Source organism: Euprymna scolopes, chromosome 45 (assembly GCF_053919585.1).
Source record: "Euprymna scolopes isolate OS-2025 chromosome 45, ASM5391958v1, whole genome shotgun sequence".
Classification (NCBI taxonomy): domain Eukaryota; kingdom Metazoa; phylum Mollusca; class Cephalopoda; order Sepiida; family Sepiolidae; genus Euprymna; species Euprymna scolopes.
Window position 1 is genome coordinate 23215121 of NC_136526.1, and position 26420 is coordinate 23241540.

Genomic DNA, 26420 nt, shown 5'->3' on the forward strand with positions numbered 1-26420 from the left:
ACACACTTATCTTCGTACTCCTAACTTGGTCGCCACCACATATGCTAAAGGCCATCAGAATGAAACAAATTAAATAGTCTCATCAGACCATAGGACATGGTTCCAGTAATCTATGGGTTTTGTTGACATGTCTTCAACAAACTGCTGTGGGCTTTCTTGTGCATTGCCTTCAGAAGAGGCTTCCTCTCGGGGTGACAGCCATGCACACCAATTTGATGTAGTGTGCGGCATATGGCCTGAACACTAACAAGCTGAACCTCAACCTCTTTAATTTCTGCAGCGATACTAACAGCACTCCTACGCTGATCTTTCAAAGAAAGCATTTGGATGTGATGCTCAGCACGTGCGCTCAACTTCTTTGGACGACTTACCCGAGGCCTGTTCTGAGTGGACCCTGCTCTTTTAAAATGCTGGATGATCTTAGCTACTGTGCTGCAGCTCAGTTTCAAGGTGTTAGCAATCTTTTTGTAGCTTTGGCCATTTTTATGTAGCACAACAATACGTTTTTTAACATCCTCAGAGAGTTCTTTGCCATGTGGTGCCATGTTTGAATTTTAAATGACTGGTAAGAGTATGAGAGCTGCACTACAAATTTGAATACACCTGCTGCCTATGAACACATGGCATAGTTACATTAATGAGTCACATGACATTTTGGAGGAAAAAAAAGCAGTACTCAATTTAGGGGAGTAGTTTTTAAGGATTGTTCTTACTTTTTAGGCGCGTAGTTTCTGAGTGGTGTACTCACTTTTGTTGCTAGGGATTTAGCTTTTAATGGCTATATTTTGAGTTATTTTTAAAGAATCTAGCAGATTTCAATAATAATGCAAAGAACTGTCATATAATCATAAGTTTTAGTTGAGTTGAATTTTTGTAATGACTAAAAAATACACAAATTAAACGGAAAAAGTTATTTTATTTAGAAAGCAAAATGTTGATTGTCCTATAAATAAGACACTGGGAGAATGTGACATTTTAGAAATCAAAAGTCTATACATTCAAGATGAAATTTGTGGTAAAAAGGTAGTTCACACAAAGAGTTACATTGCATTTTTGACAGTAAGTTTGTGGCTTACTTTAGTAAGACTCATTTTGACATCATATTTACTGATTCCACTTAGCAATTAAGTGACGTTTTAGGTGAAATCTGACATCATTTATCAGTATTGATGATATTGGCAAGTGTGTTTTAACTGCAGGTTTTCTTGCCACAACTTCTTTTAGGTAAAAAGTGCATATATAAATTTTGAAGTCAAGCAAAGTTTTCATCTAATCGTTTATGCATTTACTGCAGTAATGTTGAGAACTCGTGTGAACCAGTACCATTTCTTGCCTCTAATGAGGCACATTTTTTTTACAAGATTGGCAATACACGCATGCATATATACCATATATAAGTTCATACAACATCGAATAAATGAAAATTTTAGCAAATTTCACAAGAATTTTTTAGAGTGGGTATGTCAAACTCAAAGTCTCCTAAAGGCCATAGGAGTCAATATTTGCACTGTCATGAGGGCTGCAAAAGTTGAATATGACCAGCTCAGACCGAAAAAGAAATATTTTTTGACCAGCGATTTAAAAGCTTATTACTACCTGAAAAATGAATTTTTAGTTAAAAAAAAAAAAACAGCAAAGATAAAAGTTTTAATAAAAAAGTTTAAAAGAAAAATATACTTTAATTTTTTTAACAAAGAAATGAAAATGATTAACAAATTTTATCACCAAGTTCAAAAGTCAAGTTCAGACTCTAAAAATCTAAAAAATTCAAAAATACTTTTGAAAAAAATAAATGACCAATAATTGACTTCATTCTTAATTTACAAAAAAAATGTAATTAAATTCATCTATAATATAAATCTCACCCGTCTAGTCTTTCATAAATTTTTAAATAAAATCATTTTCTTTTATAGAAACACATTCAAAAAATAGTTTTACCGCATTTTTAAAGGGAGATAATTTTCAAAATCCAATATGTGTTTTTTCATCTATAATATAAATCTCACCTGTCTGTTTAAATGTATGTATGTATATCTTGCAAAAACTTTAGAGGCGACACATTTTCACAAGATTGGTATTGTTTTGAAGCTTGACCCTTCGGATGACAAATATCGAAAAATTGGCCAAGAACATTAATTCGTTCACCCTAAACTTGACTAAAAAATAATCCCTTCTACTTCTACCAAACTCCATGCCAATGAGTTGTGGGAGAGAGGAAGATTATTTGTGCGGGCCGCAAACCTGTCTACAATGGGCCACATGCGGCCCGAGTGTTTGGCATGTCTGATTTAGAGGATTCCAACAACTCTAAGAAAAGTTGATGAATTTTATCCTTTCTTCAAAGTAATTCTGTAGCAAGCTATACTATTACATATTATACTAAAGATTTTAAAAATAAATTATTTGGTGACCTATTTATAGAACAGTGGGACTTAATGGGTTAAAAGTCAGAATAAAAAAAGAAGCAACATTTTTTACTGTTACGAATGATTATATAATTATTTTTTTCCAACAGCATTTAAAAGAAATATGATAAAAATACAACTACGAAGGTCCCAAGAGCACTACAGAAACCATCACATCCACAGCCCACCTAGATGGGAGGAGGGATAATGGTAAGGTAGCAATCTAGCTGCACGCCTACAAACACATTAGACGAATAACAGATGGTGAAATAGCAAGGATGAATGATTCATCATCACTCAAAACTAATTAGGTTGAATATTCAACAATATCATTCCTGAACGTATTATCTGCGTTTCTAGTGAAGATTCACAACCACATGTTCCCTGGCATTTTTAATAATGCTGCCAATTAATCTAAACTCATTTACAAACAATAAAGATAAACACATTAAAAAAAAATTGAAAGTTGCATATTTGAGCTTTCATACTTACTCAACTGCTGTTTCTATTTTCAGAGCTCTTCGACCTGGAGTTGGATAATGTCTGGCGTTGACATATGAAACCTCTTGCACCAAACTTTCAACTTCTGTCACATTCTTACCAGTAATGCTAAACTCCGTCATCTCACTGTTAAAACTCACACTCTATAAAATAGAACAAAGTAAAAGCAAAATTATTTAGAATTTAACAATCTAAGATTCACTTGTGATGTAGTATAATAGCAAATAATACAGGTTGTTTTTATTCAATAATAATACATGTATTTTATAGCTTTTAACAAGTTGATAAAATGGTCTTTCCAGATTGATTCGCAATTTTTGCTATCGGCACCATAATTAATTCCAATTAAATCAAACATACTTTAACATTTTCAAAAATTCAATATTCTTCAAATATTCCAAAATTAAAAACTTTTTTATTTGATTTACGACTGAGTAGGAGGGTGGGGGGTCTCTAACGAGAAAAGAATCCTTCCATTCAGAAATGATAGCAGCTGACCCCCCCCCACCACCACCACCAAAAAAAATAACTTCCACTAATGAAATCATTAATAAAACTAACAACCATTTATCCAATCAAATCATATTTAGCATCCATACATTTCAGTCTATACCTGACTTGTCCACCAAGTTTCAGTCATGAATGTTCAGTCTTTTTTTTTTTTTGTTTTATCACATTTTCTTGATAAGCACAATTGGATAGAATATGCAAAATTGTCAATAATTGGCTGTACTGTTCAGAAAAAGTTTGAATATTACATTGACAGACATTTTTATTGAGATAACTCCAAACACCTTCAATATGGGGGATTATGTGAGTGAATCCACATTCAGGATTACACATTCTACTGATGAAACGATTACCAAAGTGTCCCTTCACTGAAAGGCAATAAAACACAGTTGGATATTCATGTCTGAAATTTGGTTGATAAGTCAGGCATAAACTGAAAATTTTTTGTACCAAATATTGCAGAAAAGATAAATTTTATCAACAATTTCATGGACGGCATTTGGGAGAAGGGGGTCGCTTTGTGTTTAAAATTTAAAACAAAAAAATGGTAAGTTTACATGAAACTATTTTAATGCATTTTAAAATTTTTTCTTTCTTTGATTTTAATAATCTCCCCCATCCCAAATAATAATAAAATATTTGATCAAGGATCATTTCAATGAAACACAAATTTTTCATTTTCAGAAATGAGAAATCAAATAAAAAACAGATATGATACACTGTAACCCTGATAGAAGAGACTTCTCCTGTGTTCCTGCAGCTCTCTTATATTCGGGTTTTACTTATATCCAAGTTACACAGTATATTAACAAGGGCCCTAATTTGGAACCAGTGAAAATCTCTCTTATATCCGTTTATCTTATATTCGAGTCTCTTATATCCGGGTTAAATTGTATAAACAATGATCAATACCTGAGACACTGGCAAACCAGTAGAACATCCAAACTTTTCTTAAATTCAACAGCTGACAAAGATTAGGACATCAACAAAGTAAATTTTTAGATTCAATTAAAATTTACAGAAAGTTTAATTTTCAATTTATTGAAAATTAAACTTTAAATTTTAATTGTAATGTTTTTTTTCTACATGACCTAAAATATTTTATAAAAGCAAATTTCTAACAATGAATGTTACTTTTAAATCAAAAAAATACTGAAACAAAAAAAAATAAAAAGAAAGAATTTTGACATAAAAAATGTAACTTTTTAAAAATTATTTGTAGTAAAAAAGATTTGTGGAATATATAACATGTTCATACGTAAAAAAATGTTCTGAAAGTGATATATTTCTTCCATCAAGAGTTTCAAGTTTGTTAACTAATAGGGTTGAGTGTCACACCATCAGGATTCATAGTGTTTAACTCCATGATTGTCGATACCAGGCAACATCTTCCACCTGGCTTTCCATGCAATTTTGATCCGAACGTTTGACCTAAGATAGGTAGCATTCACTTAGATTACTTCTTACACACTTGAACCACATCTTCCTTGGTCCACTTTGATCTAATTCTTTGATACCTAAACACATTATGGAATTAAAGCAAGAGGTGATGCACTCACATCGATGACCCACTTGAGATACAAAGTGTGTTAAGGCATCTGTAATCTCATCAACACATAGTTTCTGATAAAAACACAAATGATGGGATCCTTTCTCCCAGTTTGCAGCCGTACACCTCACTCAGCATCATAGAGCAAAGACAGGTTGAAAAAACTTCTTCAATCTTAAAGGAAATGTGCTAAATGGTGTGAACGTCTGTACTTCATAAAGAACGTCATAAAACTTAAGACATGTCCAATTAAATCTTAAAGGAAATGTGCTAAATGGTGTTAACGTCTATACTTCATAAAGAACGTCATAAAAATTAAGACATGTCCAGTTAAATCTTAAAGGAAATGTGCTAAATGGTGTGAACGTCTGTACTTCATAAAGAACGTCATAAAACTTAAGACGTGTCCAGTTAAATCTTAAAGGAAATGTGCTAAATGGTGTGAACGTCTGTACTTCATAAAGAACGTCATAAAACTTAAGACGTGTCTAGTTAAATCTTAAAGGAAATGTGCTAAATGGTGTGAACGTCTGTACTTCATAAAGAACGTCATAAAACTTAAGACGTGTCCAGTTAAAAAATTGAATGACAAACCTAATAAAAAACCATGAAAATATTAAATTAAGTTCAATACTTATCTTCATTGAAAACAATACAATAGTTACAGAAAGGTAAAATAAGTGCAATACCAATTTTCTGTCATGCTCTCTAGCGACAAGAACAAGCAATGAGCTGATGAAAGTGGTGTCAAACATGTTTCAACCATTTGAGACAGAGAAAGCATAAATCATGCATCACACATCAATCAAGTTACTGATAAAACACAATGGATACGACCATTTCTTGATGCAGATGCACATTTACTGGATCATGGTTAAATAATTATACTGCAGCCATTGCAGATCAGAAGTGTTTCTCGTTCAAGTATCCCAATTGTGCAACATAAGAGAGCAAACACATGTTTTAAACACTTTCCCACTGAATCTTAAAAGATACATGCAGAGATAAAAGATATGTGTAGAGATATAAAGATATGTGCAGAGATATAAAGATATGTGTAGAGATATAAAGATATGTGTAGAGATATAAAGATATGTGCAGAGATATAAAGATTTAAAACAGCTTTTTGAAAAACCAACACAGTATAAACGTAAAAATACAAATCTGGCAGAATATTTCATTGTTTAAACTTTTTCAAAACCTTTCAAATCTTTTAAAAACCTTTCAAATCTTTTAAAAATGGTAAATTAATGAAAGCAATACTTACGGTTCCACTTTCCATCTTGTTAAGTGCATGGAAATCAAGATATTCTTTGCAATTGACTAAACACTTGATAACACGGTCACTTTCAGTTTTGTCTCTCAGAATGGACAATCCCGCCAAATAACCACGGAAAAAGTGGTCAAATTTCTTAGTATTACCTGAAGAATAAAACAGACATAAAATGGTGTGTTGGATCTATAACGGATATAGTCATTTTGATAGGAAATCTTGAGTAAGAGAGCTCAAAGCAAAAATAAAGTTTTAAAAAACTTAAACCAACATTCAAGCCATTTGCGTTATAATTTCTTTCATTTGCGTTATAATTTCTTTCATTTGCGTTATAATTTCTTTTATTTGCGTTATAATTTCTTTTATTTGCGTTATAATTTCTTTTATTTACGTTATAATTTCTTTCATTTGCGTTATAATTTCTTTCATTTGCGTTATAATTTCTTTCATTTGCGTTATAATTTCTTTCATTTGCGTTATAATTTCTTTCATTTGCGTTATAATTTCTTTTATTTACGTTATAATTTCTTTCATTTGCGTTATAATTTCTTTCATTTGCGTTATAATTTCTTTCATTTGCGTTATAATTTCTTTCATTTGCGTTATAATTTCTTTTATTTGCGTTATAATTTCTTTTATCAATGGGGTTCTTCAGATGTTATCTAATGGCTGGTCAGTGGTTATTGAAAAAGAATGAAAATGTTTCTACCGTCTTGGCAATGTTAGGGTGGGGGAAAAGGGAGAATGGGGGTGAAGATAATTACCATTTCCAACAGTAGTAGCAGTGAGTACAAGTCTAAAAAGTGTATTAATTTGATATGGTACAGTTAAATTACAATTTACAGTTAAATTTACAAAAAGTACTCAAATAGCAACTATTTGGTGACAAATTAATTTAAACTTTCTAATTGCAAACCTGTTCAGCTCTGGTGATATTTTATAAAAAAGGTATTGAAACACAAGATAAACATTTCGTCTGTGTCTATGAGGAGAAGGGGAGGGACTTTATAGAGAGATATATAGTAGGGACCAGTCATTGTATTTTATCCTTAACCCGACGGTACCAGGCAGAGATATATACACTAGTTGTACTACACTAGTGAGAGAAGGGACAGATATGTGTGCACACACGTGACAGTTAATGTATAGAAAATAAGATATATTTAAATAGGAATCAATTTCTAAAGCAAATATGAAGTCAATATTCAATATTTAAAAAAAAATTATTTAAAGAAAAATGTCAAAGTTATTAATAAAGTATTAAATCAATTAAGATTTTCAGAACAAAATAAAATTTTATTCCTAAAGAATTCAACAGCATTTACTATTGATAACTGGTATTGAAAACCTCATATTGTTTTTAATTTTAAAACCTTCCGCTATTATTGAAAACCTCATATTGTTTTGAATTTTAAAACCTTCCGCTATTATTGAAAACCTCATATTGTTTTGAATTTTAAAACCTTCCGCTATTATTGAAAACCTCATATTGTTTTGAATTTTAAAACCTTCCGCTATTATTGAAAACCTCATATTGTTTTGAATTTTAAAACCTTCCGCTATTATTGAAAACCTCATATTGTTTTGAATTTTAAAACCTTCCGCTATTATTGAAAACCTCATATTGTTTTGAATTTTAAAACCTTCCGCTATTATTGAAAACCTCATATTGTTTTGAATTTTAAAACCTTCCGCTATTATTGAAAACCTCATATTGTTTTCAATTTTAAAACCTTCCGCTATTATTGAAAACCTCATATTGTTTTGAATTTTAAAACCTTCCGCTATTATTGAAAACCTCATATTGTTTTGAATTTTAAAACCTTCCGCTATTATTGAAAACCTCATATTGTTTTGAATTTTAAAACCTTCCGCTATTATTGAAAACCTCATATTGTTTTGAATTTTAAAACCTTCCGCTATTATTGAAAACCTCATATTGTTTTGAATTTTAAAACCTTCCGCTATTATTGAAAACCTCATATTGTTTTGAATTTTAAAACCTTCCGCTATTATTGAAAACCTCATATTGTTTTGAATTTTAAAACCTTCCGCTATTATTGAAAACCTCATATTGTTTTGAATTTTAAAACCTTCCGCTATTATTGAAAACCTCATATTGTTTTGAATTTTAAAACCTTCCGCTATTATTGAAAACCTCATATTGTTTTGAATTTTAAAACCTTCCGCTATTATTGAAAACCTCATATTGTTTTGAATTTTAAAACCTTCCGCTATTATTGAAAACCTCATATTGTTTTGAATTTTAAAACCTTCCGCTATTATTGAAAACCTCATATTGTTTTGAATTTTAAAACCTTCCGCTATTATTGAAAACCTCATATTGTTTTGAATTTTAAAACCTTCCGCTATTATTGAAAACCTCATATTGTTTTGAATTTTAAAACCTTCCGCTATTATTGAAAACCTCATATTGTTTTGAATTTTAAAACCTTCCGCTATTATTGAAAACCTAATATTGTTTTGAATTTTAAAACCTTCCGCTATTATTGAAAACCTCATATTGTTTTGAATTTTAAAACCTTCCGCTATTATTGAAAACCTCATATTGTTTTGAATTTTAAAACCTTCCGCTATTATTGAAAACCTCATATTGTTTTGAATTTTAAAACCTTCCGCTATTATTGAAAACCTCATATTGTTTTGAATTTTAAAACCTTCCGCTATTATTGAAAACCTCATATTGTTTTGAATTTTAAAACCTTCCGCTATTATTGAAAACCTCATATTGTTTTGAATTTTAAAACCTTCCGCTATTATTGAAAACCTCATATTGTTTTGAATTTTAAAACCTTCCGCTATTATTGAAAACCTCATATTGTTTTGAATTTTAAAACCTTCCGCTATTATTGAAAACCTCATATTGTTTTGAATTTTAAAACCTTCCGCTATTATTGAAAACCTCATATTGTTTTGAATTTTAAAACCTTCCGCTATTATTGAAAACCTCATATTGTTTTGAATTTTAAAACCTTCCGCTATTATTGAAAACCTCATATTGTTTTGAATTTTAAAACCTTCCGCTATTATTGAAAACCTCATATTGTTTTGAATTTTAAAACCTTCCGCTATTATTGAAAACCTCATATTGTTTTGAATTTTAAAACCTTCCGCTATTATTGAAAACCTCATATTGTTTTGAATTTTAAAACCTTCCGCTATTATTGAAAACCTCATATTGTTTTGAATTTTAAAACCTTCCGCTATTATTGAAAACCTCATATTGTTTTGAATTTTAAAACCTTCCGCTATTATTGAAAACCTCATATTGTTTTGAATTTTAAAACCTTCCGCTATTATTGAAAACCTCATATTGTTTTGAATTTTAAAACCTTCCGCTATTATTGAAAACCTCATATTGTTTTGAATTTTAAAACCTTCCGCTATTATTGAAAACCTAATATTGTTTTGAATTTTAAAACCTTCCGCTATTATTGAAAACCTCATATTGTTTTGAATTTTAAAACCTTCCGCTATTATTGAAAACCTCATATTGTTTTGAATTTTAAAACCTTCCGCTATTATTGAAAACCTAATATTGTTTTGAATTTTAAAACCTTCCGCTAGTATTGAAAACCTCATATTGTTTTGAATTTTAAAACCTTCCGCTATTATTGAAAACCTCATATTGTTTTGAATTTTAAAACCTTCCGCTATTATTGAAAACCTAATATTGTTTTGAATTTTAAAACCTTCCGCTATTATTGAAAACCTCATATTGTTTTGAATTTTAAAACCTTCCGCTATTATTGAAAACCTCATATTGTTTTGAATTTTAAAACCTTCCGCTATTATTGAAAACCTCATATTGTTTTGAATTTTAAAACCTTCCGCTATTATTGAAAACCTCATATTGTTTTGAATTTTAAAACCTTCCGCTATTATTGAAAACCTCATATTGTTTTGAATTTTAAAACCTTCCGCTATTATTGAAAACCTCATATTGTTTTGAATTTTAAAACCTTCCGCTATTATTGAAAACCTAATATTGTTTTGAATTTTAAAACCTTCCGCTATTATTGAAAACCTAATATTGTTTTGAATTTTAAAACCTTCCGCTATTATTGAAAACCTAATATTGTTTTGAATTTTAAAACCTTCCGCTATTATTGAAAACCTAATATTGTTTTGAATTTTAAAACCTTCCGCTATTATTGAAAACCTCATATTGTTTTGAATTTTAAAACCTTCCGCTATTATTGAAAACCTCATATTGTTTTGAATTTTAAAACCTTCCGCTATTATTGAAAACCTCATATTGTTTTGAATTTTAAAACCTTCCGCTATTATTGAAAACCTCATATTGTTTTGAATTTTAAAACCTTCCGCTATTATTGAAAACCTCATATTGTTTTGAATTTTAAAACCTTCCGCTATTATTGAAAACCTCATATTGTTTTGAATTTTAAAACCTTCCGCTATTATTGAAAACCTCATATTGTTTTGAATTTTAAAACCTTCCGCTATTATTGAAAACCTCATATTGTTTTGAATTTTAAAACCTTCCGCTATTATTGAAAACCTCATATTGTTTTGAATTTTAAAACCTTCCGCTATTATTGAAAACCTCATATTGTTTTGAATTTTAAAACCTTCCGCTATTATTGAAAACCTAATATTGTTTTGAATTTTAAAACCTTCCGCTATTATTGAAAACCTCATATTGTTTTGAATTTTAAAACCTTCCGCTATTATTGAAAACCTCATATTGTTTTGAATTTTAAAACCTTCCGCTATTATTGAAAACCTAATATTGTTTTGAATTTTAAAACCTTCCGCTATTATTGAAAACCTCATATTGTTTTGAATTTTAAAACCTTCCGCTATTATTGAAAACCTCATATTGTTTTGAATTTTAAAACCTTCCGCTATTATTGAAAACCTCATATTGTTTTGAATTTTAAAACCTTCCGCTATTATTGAAAACCTCATATTGTTTTGAATTTTTAAACCTTCCGCTATTATTGAAAACCTCATATTGTTTTGAATTTTAAAACCTTCCGCTATTATTGAAAACCTCATATTGTTTTGAATTTTAAAACCTTCCGCTATTATTGAAAACCTCATATTGTTTTGAATTTTAAAACCTTCCGCTATTATTGAAAACCTCATATTGTTTTGAATTTTAAAACCTTCCGCTATTATTGAAAACCTCATATTGTTTTGAATTTTAAAACCTTCCGCTATTATTGAAAACCTCATATTGTTTTGAATTTTAAAACCTTCCGCTATTATTGAAAACCTCATATTGTTTTGAATTTTAAAACCTTCCGCTATTATTGAAAACCTCATATTGTTTTGAATTTTAAAACCTTCCGCTATTATTGAAAACCTCATATTGTTTTGAATTTTAAAACCTTCCGCTATTATTGAAAACCTCATATTGTTTTGAATTTTAAAACCTTCCGCTATTATTGAAAACCTCATATTGTTTTGAATTTTAAAACCTTCCGCTATTATTGAAAACCTCATATTGTTTTGAATTTTAAAACCTTCCGCTATTATTGAAAACCTCATATTGTTTTGAATTTTAAAACCTTCCGCTATTATTGAAAACCTCATATTGTTTTGAATTTTAAAACCTATTTAATGCTATTATGCCTTATATTTTGGGTCAATTTTGCTTTAGAATGTTTTGCTTTGATCTGATTTTTTGTTATTAATTATTGTTTATAATTCATTTCATTTTTAACGATCTGACTGCCCAACTAAAATTCCAATGATTTCTTTCTTGATTTCATGGAATATTTCAGGTTTATAACTTTTCTTATGAAGAGGGTGTCAGTTATAACATCTTGAATTGCTTTATTTATATATTTTAAATTTTCAAATTTTCTTAGCTTTCAGCAGATATTTTGCAGAAATAATTTACTTATTTTACAAATAATAGATTTTTCATTCTGTTACTTTTGTCAGAAAAGAATATTGAATTTTACATTTTAAATATCATGAAAAGATTAAAGTAAAAAAATGTTTATTTTAAAATTGTATAGTTGATAAGCTTCAAGAAATGATAAATCATTTGCATGACTGATACATTTTTGCTCTTCTCTTGATTTATTATTTAAATACATGAGAGAAGGTAGACCTTCCTTTTAATCTCTCGTGAGGATTGTGTTTGCCAATTCTTTCTCACAACTACTGTAGATTTGTACAATTTGTACAAAATTACTTAAGAACTGGAAGAGCAAGGTAGTTTCTACTTCTTAATACTCTCTCTCTCTCTCTCTCTCTCTCTCTCTCTCTCTCTCTCTCTCTCTTTTCTGCTGTATCTAGCTAGAGGCAGTCTCCCTATGAACATGTAAGTAAAATCAGGAAGAAGCAATAGGAAGGGGACAGGTTGGCCCAGCACCTCTGGAAGAGAGAGTCTCCTAAGTTCCAAAACAGGTTGCTCAAAAGCAATTGAGTGCTGAAAAGTTTAATGGAATCACGTTATGTTAGATACAAAAAGTCTCAGTTCTCGGTAAGAAGGACATGGTTTCCGATGAAGACAAGAACACTTCAAAGTCAGGGCTTTCATAAAGAAACATGAAGAAGGAAAACCCATTTCTCACAAGTTAGAGAAACAATCGCCTCAAAAGTCCACTGATCTTTGCCCTAACCCTAACAACCCTGCCTCATATACCATCTGTCAAGTGGTCTCCCATGGTCACGTTTATGCCGGCAAATGCCAACCAATTTGCATACGGCCAAGTTCACCTCTCACCAATCCTCGCATCTACAAAATCACATTTCCCATAAGACCGACTCACTGTAATGGCAGTGTTTCTTCCTTCAGATCAATTACTGCCATGCACACCAGACACAAATGAATCTTATATCGTTTAGAGCTAAGATTAGTCCCACTTTCATGTCCACAGAATCATACAAAATGTGTTGTCTCTTGATAAGCTTTTGTACAGTTTAGTATGTGTGCAGTCCTAATTCCAGATAGTCGATTGGAATAATCAAACAATTACTAGATGGCAGAGAGCAACTATCATGGTTCGCATCAACTATACCAACAATATTTAAAAAATAAAAAAAATAAAAATAACATCAGCACAATACAAATTCAAAATAGAATTTTTTGTTTACTTAAAAATCTTGCCACAATATTTTGTTTATTTCTACTGTTATTATTGCTTATCATTATACGGCATAATCACAGAGGCATTGATCGATTATTACTGAATTTATTTGAATTCTTGGAAGTTGGCTTTAATCACGTGTATGAAACTTGTTAGAGTACACAACATGCTCTTCTCAGACTGCACGCTCAATCACTGCTGATGACCCAACGTACATCACTTTGAACTAAGCCCTAGTATAGCTGCTCAGTTGAATTAGGTACTGATGTACATGCATGCATACAAAAATACAGGCATCAAACCATTGTATTGTATACCTTGCCAACAGGCTCCAATTACCAATTCTGTGAACAAAACCTTTTTGGATTGGTGAAGAGGCCAATCATCAACAACTTCCAAATCATGGCTTGAAGGTACAATAACTTTGCCATCAATATACAAGCGAACCTGGAAGGAGAGAAAAATTAATTCAGTGAAATGAATAAAAAGATTTATTATATATTAAAAACAGATTTTACAAATTCACAAATAACAAAGTTTCTAAATCACAAAATATATATAAGAAAAATTGTTGACAAAAATAAAATGGAATAAATTACATTTTATCCAAAATTCAAGCAAGGAATTATAATAAAGAAAAATACTTAACCCATGGATTCTGTTTGAATTTTTGATGGATTAATAAATATTCTTATTAATTTCCATCATCAATTTTTATAGTTTGTTGAATTGCTCTATATTGATATAATATCTATAAAGATATTTTTGTAATTTTAATTGTGTGTGTGTGTGTGTGTTTGTTTTCTATATAAAAAGAAAGGCATATTATGATTACTTCCCTTGTCTCATAACAGAATAATTTGAATGACCTAGGCACTTCACACATTGACCAATTACTAGTGACAAAATTGAAAGCCCTATTTTTACTCTTTTTAGCAACTGAAAAGACACAGACAGAAAGCCGTCAATTCCTCATAAGGATGTAAAAATAAAGGCCATTAACAAATAATGCTATCAGATAAGTTATAATTTCAACCACAGCCACTTGTTTGCAAGTCATTCCTTTCAATCCAAAAAGTCAATCCAAAAAAAAAAAAAAATTTGTATTGAAATTATATTTTTCAATACAAATTTTTTTTTTTTTGGATTTCACCTGAATTGCTGCTAATTTTTTCATAAAATAAAAATATCAATAACTCAAAGCATATACTGAATTTTATTCAATTGTAAATTTTATGAACGATTCCATGCATAGGTGGCATCTGTTTGGTATTGTTTTATTAGCAATAATAATTTTGAGTGATACTAAAGAGTTAAACAAATCTTGAAGATATTCTGCTAAATTATTATTTTTTTTCAATCAACCTGTTCAATTTTTAGCTGGGGTCTTCAACCTAAAATTTTTAATAAAACCTTATTCATTAAACACAAAATCGTCAGATCACAACATTTTTAAGTCCAGTCTTTAAATAAAAAAAATACCTATTTGCAAATGTCTTATTAAAATTTATACCAGGGAGATAAATTTTATACCAGGGAGATAAATTTTATACCAGGGAGATAAATTTTATACCAGGGAGATAAATTTTATACCAGGGAGATAAATTTTATACAAGAAAAAAAAATGCTTGTCACATACTGTATTTGTACTCAATAATTCTCATCAACAAATTTGGTTTAACATCTGTTTTACATGTTGGACATCTGTTTTAGATGTTGGACATCTGTTAGAAATTGAATTCCAAACTGCGTTTCGCCAGGTGTTAAGAAATCAATCTTTATGTTTCCCCCCCCCCCGAAGCACTTTCATTCATTCTTTTAATATGATTAAACCAATAAACTCATCTCCCTATACTGTCTTCATTTAATTTTTCCCTCAGATTGTCTTCAAAACTTGTTATTCATTGTAACATATTGATATAATTTCTCAGCACGAAACTTGTACATTCAAACCGGACAAGTTTTTAACTACCATGTATCATCACGCTGTGTACACACGCCTGATAGATTCTACGCTTGATCGACAAAGATAACACTTTGCTGGTTAGTAATATGAGAAGACTACAATCACACTAGCAACTGCTCCACCCTTTGTTGTAATGCTATCATGAAGACAACAAAACTTTATAACAATTTACATAGCTTTATCATTATTATAAAAGAAATGAAAGTTTGGAGAGAAAGAGAAAGAGAAAGAGGAAAGAAGGAAGAGAGAGGACAAGGACAAGAGAGAGAGAGAGAGAGAGAGAGAGAGAGAGAGAGAGAGAGAGAGAGAGAGAGAGAGAGAGAGGAATGGGGAGAGAGAGAGGGGAATGGGGAGAGAGAGAGAGGGGAATGGGGAGAGAGAGAGGAATGGGGAGAGAGAGAGGAATGGAGAGAGAGAGAGGAATGGAGAGAGAGAGAGGAATGGAGAGAGAGAGAGGGAGAGAGAGAGAGAGAGAGAGAGAGAGAGAGAGAGAGAGAGAGAGAGAGAGAGAGGAATGGGAGAGAGAGGAATGGGGAGAGAGAGAGAGAGAGAGAGGGGAATGGGGAGAGAGAGAGAGAGAGAGGGGAATGGGGAGAGAGAGGGGGGGGGAGAGAGAGGAATGTGGAGAGAGAGGAATGTGGAGAGAGAGAGGAATGTGGAGAGAGAGGAATAGGGTAGAGAAAGAGAGGAATAGGGTAGAGAAAGAGAGGAATAGGGTAGAGAAAGAGAAGGGGAATAGGGTAGAGAGAGAGAAGGGGAATAGGGGAGAGAGAGAGAAGGGGAATAGGGGGGAGAGAGAGAAGGGGAATAGGGGAGAGAGAGAAGGGGAATAGGGGAGAGAGAGAAGGGGAATAGGGGAGAGAGAGAAGGGGAATAGGGGAGAGAGAGAAGGGGAATAGGGGAGAGAGAGAAGGGGAATAGGAGAGAGAGAGAGAAGAGGAATAGGAGAGAGAGAGAGAGGGGAATAGGAGAGAGAGAGAGGGGAATAGGAGAGAGAGAGGGGAATAGGAGAGAGAGAGGGGAATAGGAGAGAGAGAGGGGAATAGAGGGGAGAGAGAGGGGAATAGGGGGAGAGGTGGGGGTTATGAAAAGAGAGAGAGAGAATAGGTAAGAGAAAAAAGGTAGAGAGAGAGAGAGAGAGAGGGAAAAACTTACTTCCGGATAATCAATACTAATGGCATAATGATGCCATTTGCCATCATTAATCTGGGACAAATGCCATCTCCATTCGGCTGGGCGGAAAGCTTCCATGTTTTCACTATTTTCAGCTTCACGACGCAACAAGAAAATCAATTTATCACCATGAACGAATAATCCATAATGATGGCGATTTAGATCTGAAAGGAGAAAGAAAAATGTATGTTCAAACGACTGAAATAAACACGCTAGATACATTTTTTTTTTAACAATAAATTTGATAGATTTAATTCCTCATCTCAGTTTGTATTTAAATATCATTGCTACAGTTAGCTTTAAAAGCCCAAAAATGTCACATTTGTTGTTGTTTTGTTTTTTGAACAAGTAAATTTCACAACTTCTCTTAGAGAAAGCAGGCATAGCAAATACATTTTTTTTAACTATTGATAAAAACACGGCTGACATTTTTCATAATTCAACAAGATTGTTTAGCAATTGTGATGCATTGTGGTTAAAAAAAAAAATTCACATAGATGAATTTCCCAATGGAGTTGACTGGTATGTTTGACCTCCATTTTTGCTTTTAAATTTGTGAAGTTCCATTAAAATTAAGTTTTTGCGTAAAAAGAAGGTTACAAAATTTATTTTATGTATGTGAAAAAGTTTGTTTCATTTTTGGCATGTAAGAAAACATTAAAAATATGTTTGGTGCAAGAAATAAACAAAAAAAAAATTCTTACGTACAGAGCATTGTTGAATGGGAGACTAATCGATATTTACATAGTACCATAGATTTACTAAAAGAGTCCAGGTGATCTCTGCAATGAATAGGGGCCACATAATTTCAGCTTGAATCTGGATAGAAGCAATCATTGACGCCAAAGAGATGGATTGATAGGATAATTAGTAAAAATAGTATCATAAAACATATTTGTGTTATTTTGATTCAAAGATCAAGTTGACACAAATATGTTTTATGATACAAATTTAACTAATTATTTTATTTAAAGATATGCAATTGTCCTCAAATAGCCTTCGTACTCTGTGTATATATATATATATATATATATATATATATATATATATATATATATATAAATATTACGGGATTTCTTTGGATTTTACTTGTACAAATGGAAACTCTTTTAACTTTCTTGAAGTTTTACATTTGGATTTTACCCTCACTGGATTTTTTATCTTCCACCAGACTATTCATCAATGTATAATCACCTTTTTATTTAGCATATTCCCTCTGCTTAACTTATTTTGTTTTCAAGTAAGATCTTTGACTTATTTGTTGTTTCATCAAATACTTCTGCATGCAAAATCCGATCCTGCATTTTGCTAATTCCTACCCTCTGATGAGAAGGAGAGTATTTCTTCGAAACTCCGCGGATTAAGGACTATCCATTTATCTAGTGTTTCCTTTTCAGATTAAATATGTTTTTAACTCATTTCAAAGTGTTTTTAACATATTTCATTAACTGTTTGCTCATATATATATATATATAATATATATATATATATACACACACACACATATACATCATTATAAAGGTTATCGTAATGATAAATCAATTATGCTGGTATGGTTATGTGAAATGTTATCACTTCTGAATAAACCATTGCAGAAGCACAAAGTCCTAAATTGCAGAAAGGTTGACCAACCAAGAAAAACTTGCACGCAAATGATTGGACAATAGAATTTGGAGATTGCTGACCCGCAGAAGGGTGAGGACTGAAGAGTGAGTTTCCATAATATATGAAAACGTCAGACTCCTAAAAAAGGTAAAAGTGATGCTAAATGACTAAAAGAAAAGATATTTTTCTTGTAATTCAATCAAAATGTGTGGTTGTAACTCTTAAAATTATTGCAAATCTTTGCATGCGATATAGTATAGTATGGATAAAAAAAATGCAAAAATTAATGGTTGGATTCAGACGATAATGCTACAATAAAAGAAAGACGAACTGAAAGTATCATTGGAGAGAAAGTTTGTATCTACTTTTTTTAACATTTTTTTTTTTAAATATTTACTTTTATTCGGCTACAAAAAGACACATTGTTATTCAGACGTAAAGAGAGAATGTAAATTAGGGGACATATAAGGACATTCTAAGTGAAGAGTTGTTCAACAAGATGCTTGTTCACATCACATTTGAAGTTCTGTATGTTGCTACAGTCAGGGAAACAGGTAGCAGACAGATAATTCCAAAGCCTTGCACTTTGAAATGGAGACATTACTAGAGTAGAAATCTTTCTGGCATCTGCAGATCTCAGCAATGAAAGAGTGGGATCTTGTCAGGTTGGTCGTTGGGTATTTATGTCAAGGGGGCACAAGTGCAGCAAGTTCGTTGACACACCTGTCATTAAAATATTTGCAAAACAAGCACAGGGATGCAATACTGGAGTATGGTGAACAATGTTGAACCTGTTAGATTACTTTCTTTTAAACTCTGTTTAAGAAGGAGAGTGAAGCACGAAGGCAAATATGACAACAACAACTCAAAAGGTGGTTTTGTAGAGACATGAGAGACTAGCAGGTGTGAGAAGTTTTCTAGAATGGTAGAAGGAATCCAACCTTTTTTGCAGTGTCCTCTATTGTTCCAATTCATGTTGCCTGTGAATGTTCATGTAAGCGTACAACAAAAAGGAGAGATTGAGAAATACTTACGGTCTCCATCAGACATGCAGAGGATGTGTTCTTTGGGTGCTTTGTGCGCCTTAGTAGGAGCTTGGCTATGATCCTTTTTCTGATGGTGCTCGTGTTTCATCCAAGTGGAAATGGTAAAATGGTTAGTCAGGGTGTGATTGAAGTGACCTTCGGGGACCTCTACGGCATTGGTTTGGCCATCAAATGCGAAAATCTGGTCACTTTCATTGCCATCATCAGTAGGAAGACTGGAAGTCCATGAGGCCACGTTGGGCGAAGGAAGAAGGTCAATACTGTCACCACTGGCACCTGAAAACGGACGGAAGAAAGAACAAAAAAAACGTGAATTAAAGTGATTAGAAACTGAAGATCGGGTTTACTTTCAACAATCTTCTAACATTCGCTTCCCTTAGTTCTCATATTCCATAAGCAATGTTTCTGACAAAGTGGTAAGAATTGCTGTTTTATGGATCAGAATCTATTCATCTAATATTTGTATTTGATTAGTTTTTGACCTTGCAGTAATAGTTTTGTTTTAGATCATTACATCAAGTGGCTTCATGCTTTGTCTGGAGCATTTCTATAAAAAAAAAATACTTGATTACTACAAATTTTTACTTCTACTTTCATAAAAAAATAATAATCATTGGCTTTTTTTTTTTACAATTTCTCATGAAATTTTCAAGATTGCTCAACGTCATGAATACATTAGATTTACTTTTTGTGATTAAATATCTAGTGATTTGTGATTTCATGCTGAAAACAGTACATTTTAGAAATGTGGAATTAATTTCCAATCCCTTTCAACAGTTTGATTTTCAAATCAAAAATTGACAAATAATGTTTATCAAAAATAGTTACTCATAATTTAGGTTGGATGTATTTTGAAGGAAAACCAATTAATAATTTGTTTACATTGGACATAAGAAAATTAAATTGGTTTTTGTAATTAAATTTTTTTATTTACAAATAATCAAAGCAAATTTTTTTATTGGGAAGGACATCCTACATTTTTAGGCGATTACAATCTTGTTAATTCAGACTTAGGGTTAGTGATCAACCAGATTTCGTTAACTATTAAGGACATGTTCACAATTAAAAATTCTACCAAAATCCAAGCGATATAAAATTTATTTTTAATAAACACTGCTTGTTAATTTCCAATTTTAAAACCAAAAGCCATTACCAAGTATAATTTTGGTCTTCAACCATCTTATTTACTTTTTTTTTTTTTTGCTTTTTTTATTTTCTTTTTGTAACAACTGAAACTGTGGAATTGGACAACTGTAACATGGGACAACTTCTGTAATAACTAAAACTGTAAAATATAAGACAAAGTCCCATTCTAACATTTTATATTATACTTTATTTGGTCATCTTGTTAAACATGTAATAATATAAAAAATTTAGCAAGTATTTTGACAAGCAAAATAGTACTGCATGCCTCCGACACACAGTACTATTTTCATTATCTCCACAAATTACAGCTTTTCGATTTATAAACATGATTTGAATCTGTTTTAAAGAACTTGTGCAAAATGGAAAACACTAAGTAATGATTTAAGGAGCACAGTCAGTGTTATTTGATTAAAATCCATTTGATTGCTGCTGTTATAACAAACTTTGCTTTTCCTAGAATAGTTGCTCTACGAAGGCTTGGAGGATATGGCTCTATACTTTCCCCATCATTATTACAATCGATTGGACAGAAAATGGTGAACAACACTATCACTACTTTCTTTTTGCTGCACAAATAAAAAGTGAAAGAAAAAATAACGATGACCCTGAACTGAAAAAAAAAAAATCAAACAAAGAAATTTTAGTAAGACTATTACGTTAAAGACAAAAAAGAAAAAAGTTAATCAAAAACTTTTTAAAAAAGTAACAAAAGAAAAAAGTTCAAATATAAAAAGAGTCGAACAAAATTTAGAACTTTGTTGGCAACTTGACCGACAGACTAGTTTCACCGTTTTGATGACATAAATGGATGCAATCATCTTATTTTCTTGACAATCACAAAGGAATTAAATATTTTCTACACATAAAAAACTAGCATGGTTACCCAGCACTGCCAAGAGACATGGACAAATAAAATAGAAACTTTTTTCATTTTCACTATCCCGCCCCCTAATTCTCCTTTCATGCTTTCTGACAAATAAATATTCTTAACGAATGATAACATAAAATATTTTTTAAATATTACTACATAATTAATATATTAATATATTAATATTAAAAAAAAATTATATTTTTTAAAACCTCTCAATATTTCTATTGACCCCATTAAAATTAAATTATTAAAATCCTCATTATAATACAAAATAATAATATAGTCAGCACATATATATAATCAACATAGTCACACTAATTTGCATATTGATTTTCTAAAGGACATCTAATTAATTCACTATTATTTCTTTTCCCAATTGAAAGACGGTTTTCATTTTATCATTATGCATATGTCAAAAGTGTCTTTCTGAAACGTTTCAGATCAATTTTACATTTGAAAGTTGTGATCTGACTTCATATTGAATATCACAGGATGGAACGATGCAATTGTCGCTCCACAAAAGATGACAGGATTCCATTTCCATTTTATGAAAACCGATTTTCTTTCTTTTTCTTTTTGCAGACCATCTACTAGTTGACCAGTTGTGTACAAATCCTAAGAGTGATAGGAACCTTCTATCATGTCTGAAAGTGATACAATGTTCAGCAAGTGAGATTGGAGATGTGCCACTGTACAACTTATGCTCTCTACTGATCCAAGTTATGATAACAAAACCATTGCCAGCACCCTAAAAATGCATCACGGGATTGCCAAAAATAACAGGGACGTATCCAGGGGTATGAAAACAAACTTTCTGGCCACAATTATGGTTTTTGGTGTGGCTTCAAGTGAGGGCCACATCATGCCATCTCACATCTTCGAAGTCGGCTTGAAAGTCAATACCAAAGTGTACCTGGATGTGGTGAAGAGTGTGGTGATCCCCTGGTGTAATCAGGTGGCCACTGGCAGACCCTGGGTGTGGCAGCAGAACTCAGCGCCGACCCCCAGGTCCAAAGAGATTCCGGCTTCAGAAGGAGTGCAACAATTTTGTACCCTTCTCTCACTATCTCCCCCGACCTGAACCCACTAGACTACTTCATTTGGTCATACATCGAGAATATCACCAACATGACCTCCCGCAACACCAAAGCTAGTCTGATCGCCACAATCCACCAAGTATTCGCTGAGTTCCTGTCTGCGTTTGTGGAATAAGCATGTTCCCATATCGAGGCGATGATTGAGGCTGAAGGCGGTTACATCGAATAGATGTCAGCTCTACTAAATAATCAACTTACCTGAATTGATTTTTTTCAATAAAAGTTTTCAAATAAGGCTGTAATGTGTTTTAAGGCAATGTGTGTATCATTCCACTCTGTATAAACCTTCCAATACACACATCACCACCAAAATAATTTTGTTAGAAAATTATTTTTCACCATAATGCATTTTGATTTTTTCATACATCAGTCAGACATTTCAATCATTTGTCCTATTTTAACCTCACCATATTTAGTTCAACATCTATTTAACATGCTGGCATGTGTTGGACAGCTTTAAGAAATTGATTTCCAAAGTAATCTATCTCTGACAAGGTTCTGATTTCTCTTAGATCCATTTTTTATTGCTTCCTCCTATGGTTTCTTTGGCCTTTCCCTGCAAACTGAACCTGCTACCTCAACTGTTCTACATCTATTTCAAAAACTTTCATCCATTCTTTCAACATAATCATACTATCGAAGTCTACTCTTATTTACACATCTCCCTATACTATCCAAATTTAATTTTGGATTAAAACCAAAAGATCCCCACATCTCATCCCAAATGTGCATACACACACTGTGACAAAGCAAAAAAAAAAAAAAAAAACAGTAACAAAAATGAAGAAAAAGAAATTTCATAAAAATCATATACTTACCACATAGTTTACGTTGGGATGAGATGGAATATGTATCTCTATCGCAGCCTTTTCCAATGTGTTTGGTTGTGAGAACCATGCGCACAGAAACTTTCTCAATGTTGTATGGTTTGTCACACAAATCAAGATGAGCATGTTCACAGATCTTATGACGTCCCGAGTTTGGCACGTAATCCAAATTCTTAGGAATACCTGAGAAAAATAAGAAATATATAAAAAATATATAAAGTATTATTTTCTCTTTTTACTATTAGTCTAAAATCAAATTCTAAAAAAAAAAAAACACAAAAAAAAAATCGATTATAAGAAAATAAGTCAAAAACTATATGGTCCCCCAACTGATGCCTTGAATTTTGGGAGAAAAATAAAACTTAGCCTCAAAAGGTGTGTTTTTCACCTCTAAAACAACCTGGGGTTCAAGCCCCAGAATTTTCCTAGAGTTAAATATTACGTTTCCAGATGTAGTTTCATGTGATCTTGTTACTATTAGTTTAAATTGAAATTCTTACCAAAAAAAAAAAAAAAAGAAAAAGAAAGAAATCAATTTATTAGAAAATAAAAGTTTCAAAACAAATGTGTTACTAAAACTGAAACAAAATTTGGTAAAATTTTTTGTTTCCATAGTTAAACAATGAAAAACACAATATCATATATATTTATAAGGTTGTGCCATTTGTTGCACTAACAGGTTAAAACGTCAAATATTCCTGATAGAAGAACATCTTTCTAATATATTGATCATACTAATGTGATCAGCATTGTAAAATTAACTAATTTGCATATTGTTTTGCAAAAGAACATTTTATTAATTATGTTTTTATTATTTTCTATTTAAGAAAAGTGTTCATATCACAATGTGATCAGTTGATAGTCTTTGTAATTGCACTCTAAAAAAACCACAAGACAAGTACTTGATGTAAATCAGTTAAGCTCTGCATGTATGTGTGCATGTGTGTGTGTGTGTGCATGTGTGTGTGTGTAAGTGTGTGTGTGTAATAGTGTAATGTAGAGAAAGTTGAACCCCAAACGCTCCAGCAATTTTCTTTTTGGCCCAATTTACTTTCACTCAGCTTAGACTCCAATTTCTCGAATCTCTCTTAGGGAATCTCCAAACTGACCACTATCCTCAGTTTACAACTACCATCAACCATTACACCAAACATTGTCCTCAACTGTCATAAAAACTGCTGCGAAACCCATTGCTACTCCCAAAACCAATATATTAACCTTCTTTGTCCTAATCATTGCCACACTTTGACAAACAATTCCACCTTAGCTTTCTTTCATGTTCCTTAAGTAACCAGTTGAGATCCATTGTTTTTCCATCAAACCCATTTATAATACCTTTGTTCTGCTAAAAAACTTATTTCCTCTCATCTTGTCATATTTCTTTTTCTATCCTAATTCCTAACATTTAGGAAAGGGGAATAGTATCATAATAGATAAAGGCATTTTGGGTGAAAAATCTTCCGGGTCAATTTACTTCTGGTGGTTGCAATTCTTGCATTCCTTAATTTTCCAGGGCAATGCCAGGACACAAGTCCTGCAAGTATGTACGTGTGCTTGTGTATAAATATATATGTATAATCCCTGAAACAGTTTTTCATGGTAAACAACTGATGATCCTTACAATAATATTAAGACTAATGCAATGATTGCAAGAGATTCATTGACTTTAAAATTTTCTAACAAATAACTTAGAACTAAGTTTTTTTTTCCGTATAGCTTTAAAAGTCGAAAAAAACTTTCAAGATAATATATGCATATATTATACTATAAGCAACACAAAAAATCTGTTATGTCAGCCATACAAAGTAAATATAGGTCAGTGTTAAAAACAATTGATTTCAAAAAATTTTATATTTGATCCTGATTAATATTTTATTAGTTATAAATAATAAAAAGTGGTTAATCTTGTCAGTCAGAAATCCTAATATATTGTTAATCAAATCACCAGGTAATAATTTAATAATTTTTTTTCATCTTCAGTGAAAAATAGGGACTCGTTTTCTTTCATTGTATTTTTCTTACAAGTGTGTGTGTGGGGGGGGATAAAGAAAGAGAGGGAGAGTAAAAGAAGACAAAGAATATCACCACTTTTACTTTTAACTAATAGAGAGAGAGAGCGAGAGAGAGAGAATTGACTTGGTGGCTCAATAGCATACTTAGAAATAAAGATCAGAAATTCAAACCTCACTTCAACATAAGTATTTTTACTCTGATTTCCCCCCAAAATGAACTTTTCAAATTACAATATTACACAAATTTTTCTTTTCACATTTTTTTTCTGTAATTTGTGGAAATTAGGATGCCAGGCAATGCTGGGTAGCTCTACTAGTGTTAAATGTTTCTATGTTAACATATAACAGTAGCCATATTGTGCATATCTTTCAGAGAGAGAGAGAGATAGAACGCCTGTGAAGGGGGAATAAGATGCTCCACCCAATCATCAGTGATAAGACCAGATAAACATTTGTCAGGACTTCTAATCATGAAGAGTGGTAAAAACAGCAACCATACAAAACTTCACACAAAGTAAAATTATCAAAGACAATTCAGGACTGGTTACAAGACGAACCTTTATAAACTGATATAACTTGCCACTTGAGGGAAAGCATGTAAATAGAGACAGTAAAACATTTATAAACAAAAATAGACAAACAGAAGGCCATCTTTGCAAGAATGCAATGTCTGATTATGGGCAAACAAATAATTCTGCTTTCTTCTAAACTTAGCTACACTAAGGAAATTGTAAAACGACGAAACAGCTGTGTGTGTGAATATATATATATATATATATATATATATATAGCATTATGACAAAAGTCTATATTCCAAATTTCAAGATGTTAACTATCTTATGAGTTATTCCTTTAACAGTGACATTGACATAACAAGTACATTGCCATGTACAATTCATCTGTTTCATCGTGCAAAATCATTCATGGCATCATAAAATAAAAGGTATTTGCAACTTCTCTCCCAATTTTTGTAATCGTGCCCATATACATTTTATTTTCTTTTGATGGACTGATAAGTGCTATTTCTTCTGATGAGTTAAGGGCAGAATAGATCCATTGATTGATATAATAATTAAATAAATGATTTTGCTTCATACATTAAGGATTTGTATAGCTAAAAGGTGAAATATAATAGAAAAGCAAACCATATTTCCACAGAAATGTATAACAAATTACTTAACAACAACAATATATTATGGATTCTAGAGATGAGCCATGGTTTCCTTGACATGGTTAAGACTTTCACATTTAGAAAAGGCCCTTACAACCTATTTCCAATCATCAGTCTCTTAAGGAAAGAAGACAATCTGAAAAACAGTGATCATTATTTTTATCATCTGGTGTATTT

General features: G+C 31.5%; 1 protein-coding gene across 1 annotated transcript in view; it reads right to left on the bottom strand.

The window, feature by feature from the left end:
• LOC145269287 (calsyntenin-1-like) overlaps positions 1–26420 on the bottom strand; it is a 160031-nt gene that overhangs the window by 27544 nt on the left and 106067 nt on the right. Inside the window, exons 5-10 of the mRNA XM_080124969.1 lie at positions 23052–23243; positions 19108–19395; positions 16451–16632; positions 13647–13776; positions 6233–6387; positions 2898–3049 (exon numbers count right to left, since the gene is read on the bottom strand). Of these exons, the coding sequence (XP_079981095.1) occupies positions 2898–3049; positions 6233–6387; positions 13647–13776; positions 16451–16632; positions 19108–19395; positions 23052–23243 (1099 nt within the window). The remainder of the gene's footprint in view (positions 1–2897; positions 3050–6232; positions 6388–13646; positions 13777–16450; positions 16633–19107; positions 19396–23051; positions 23244–26420) is intronic.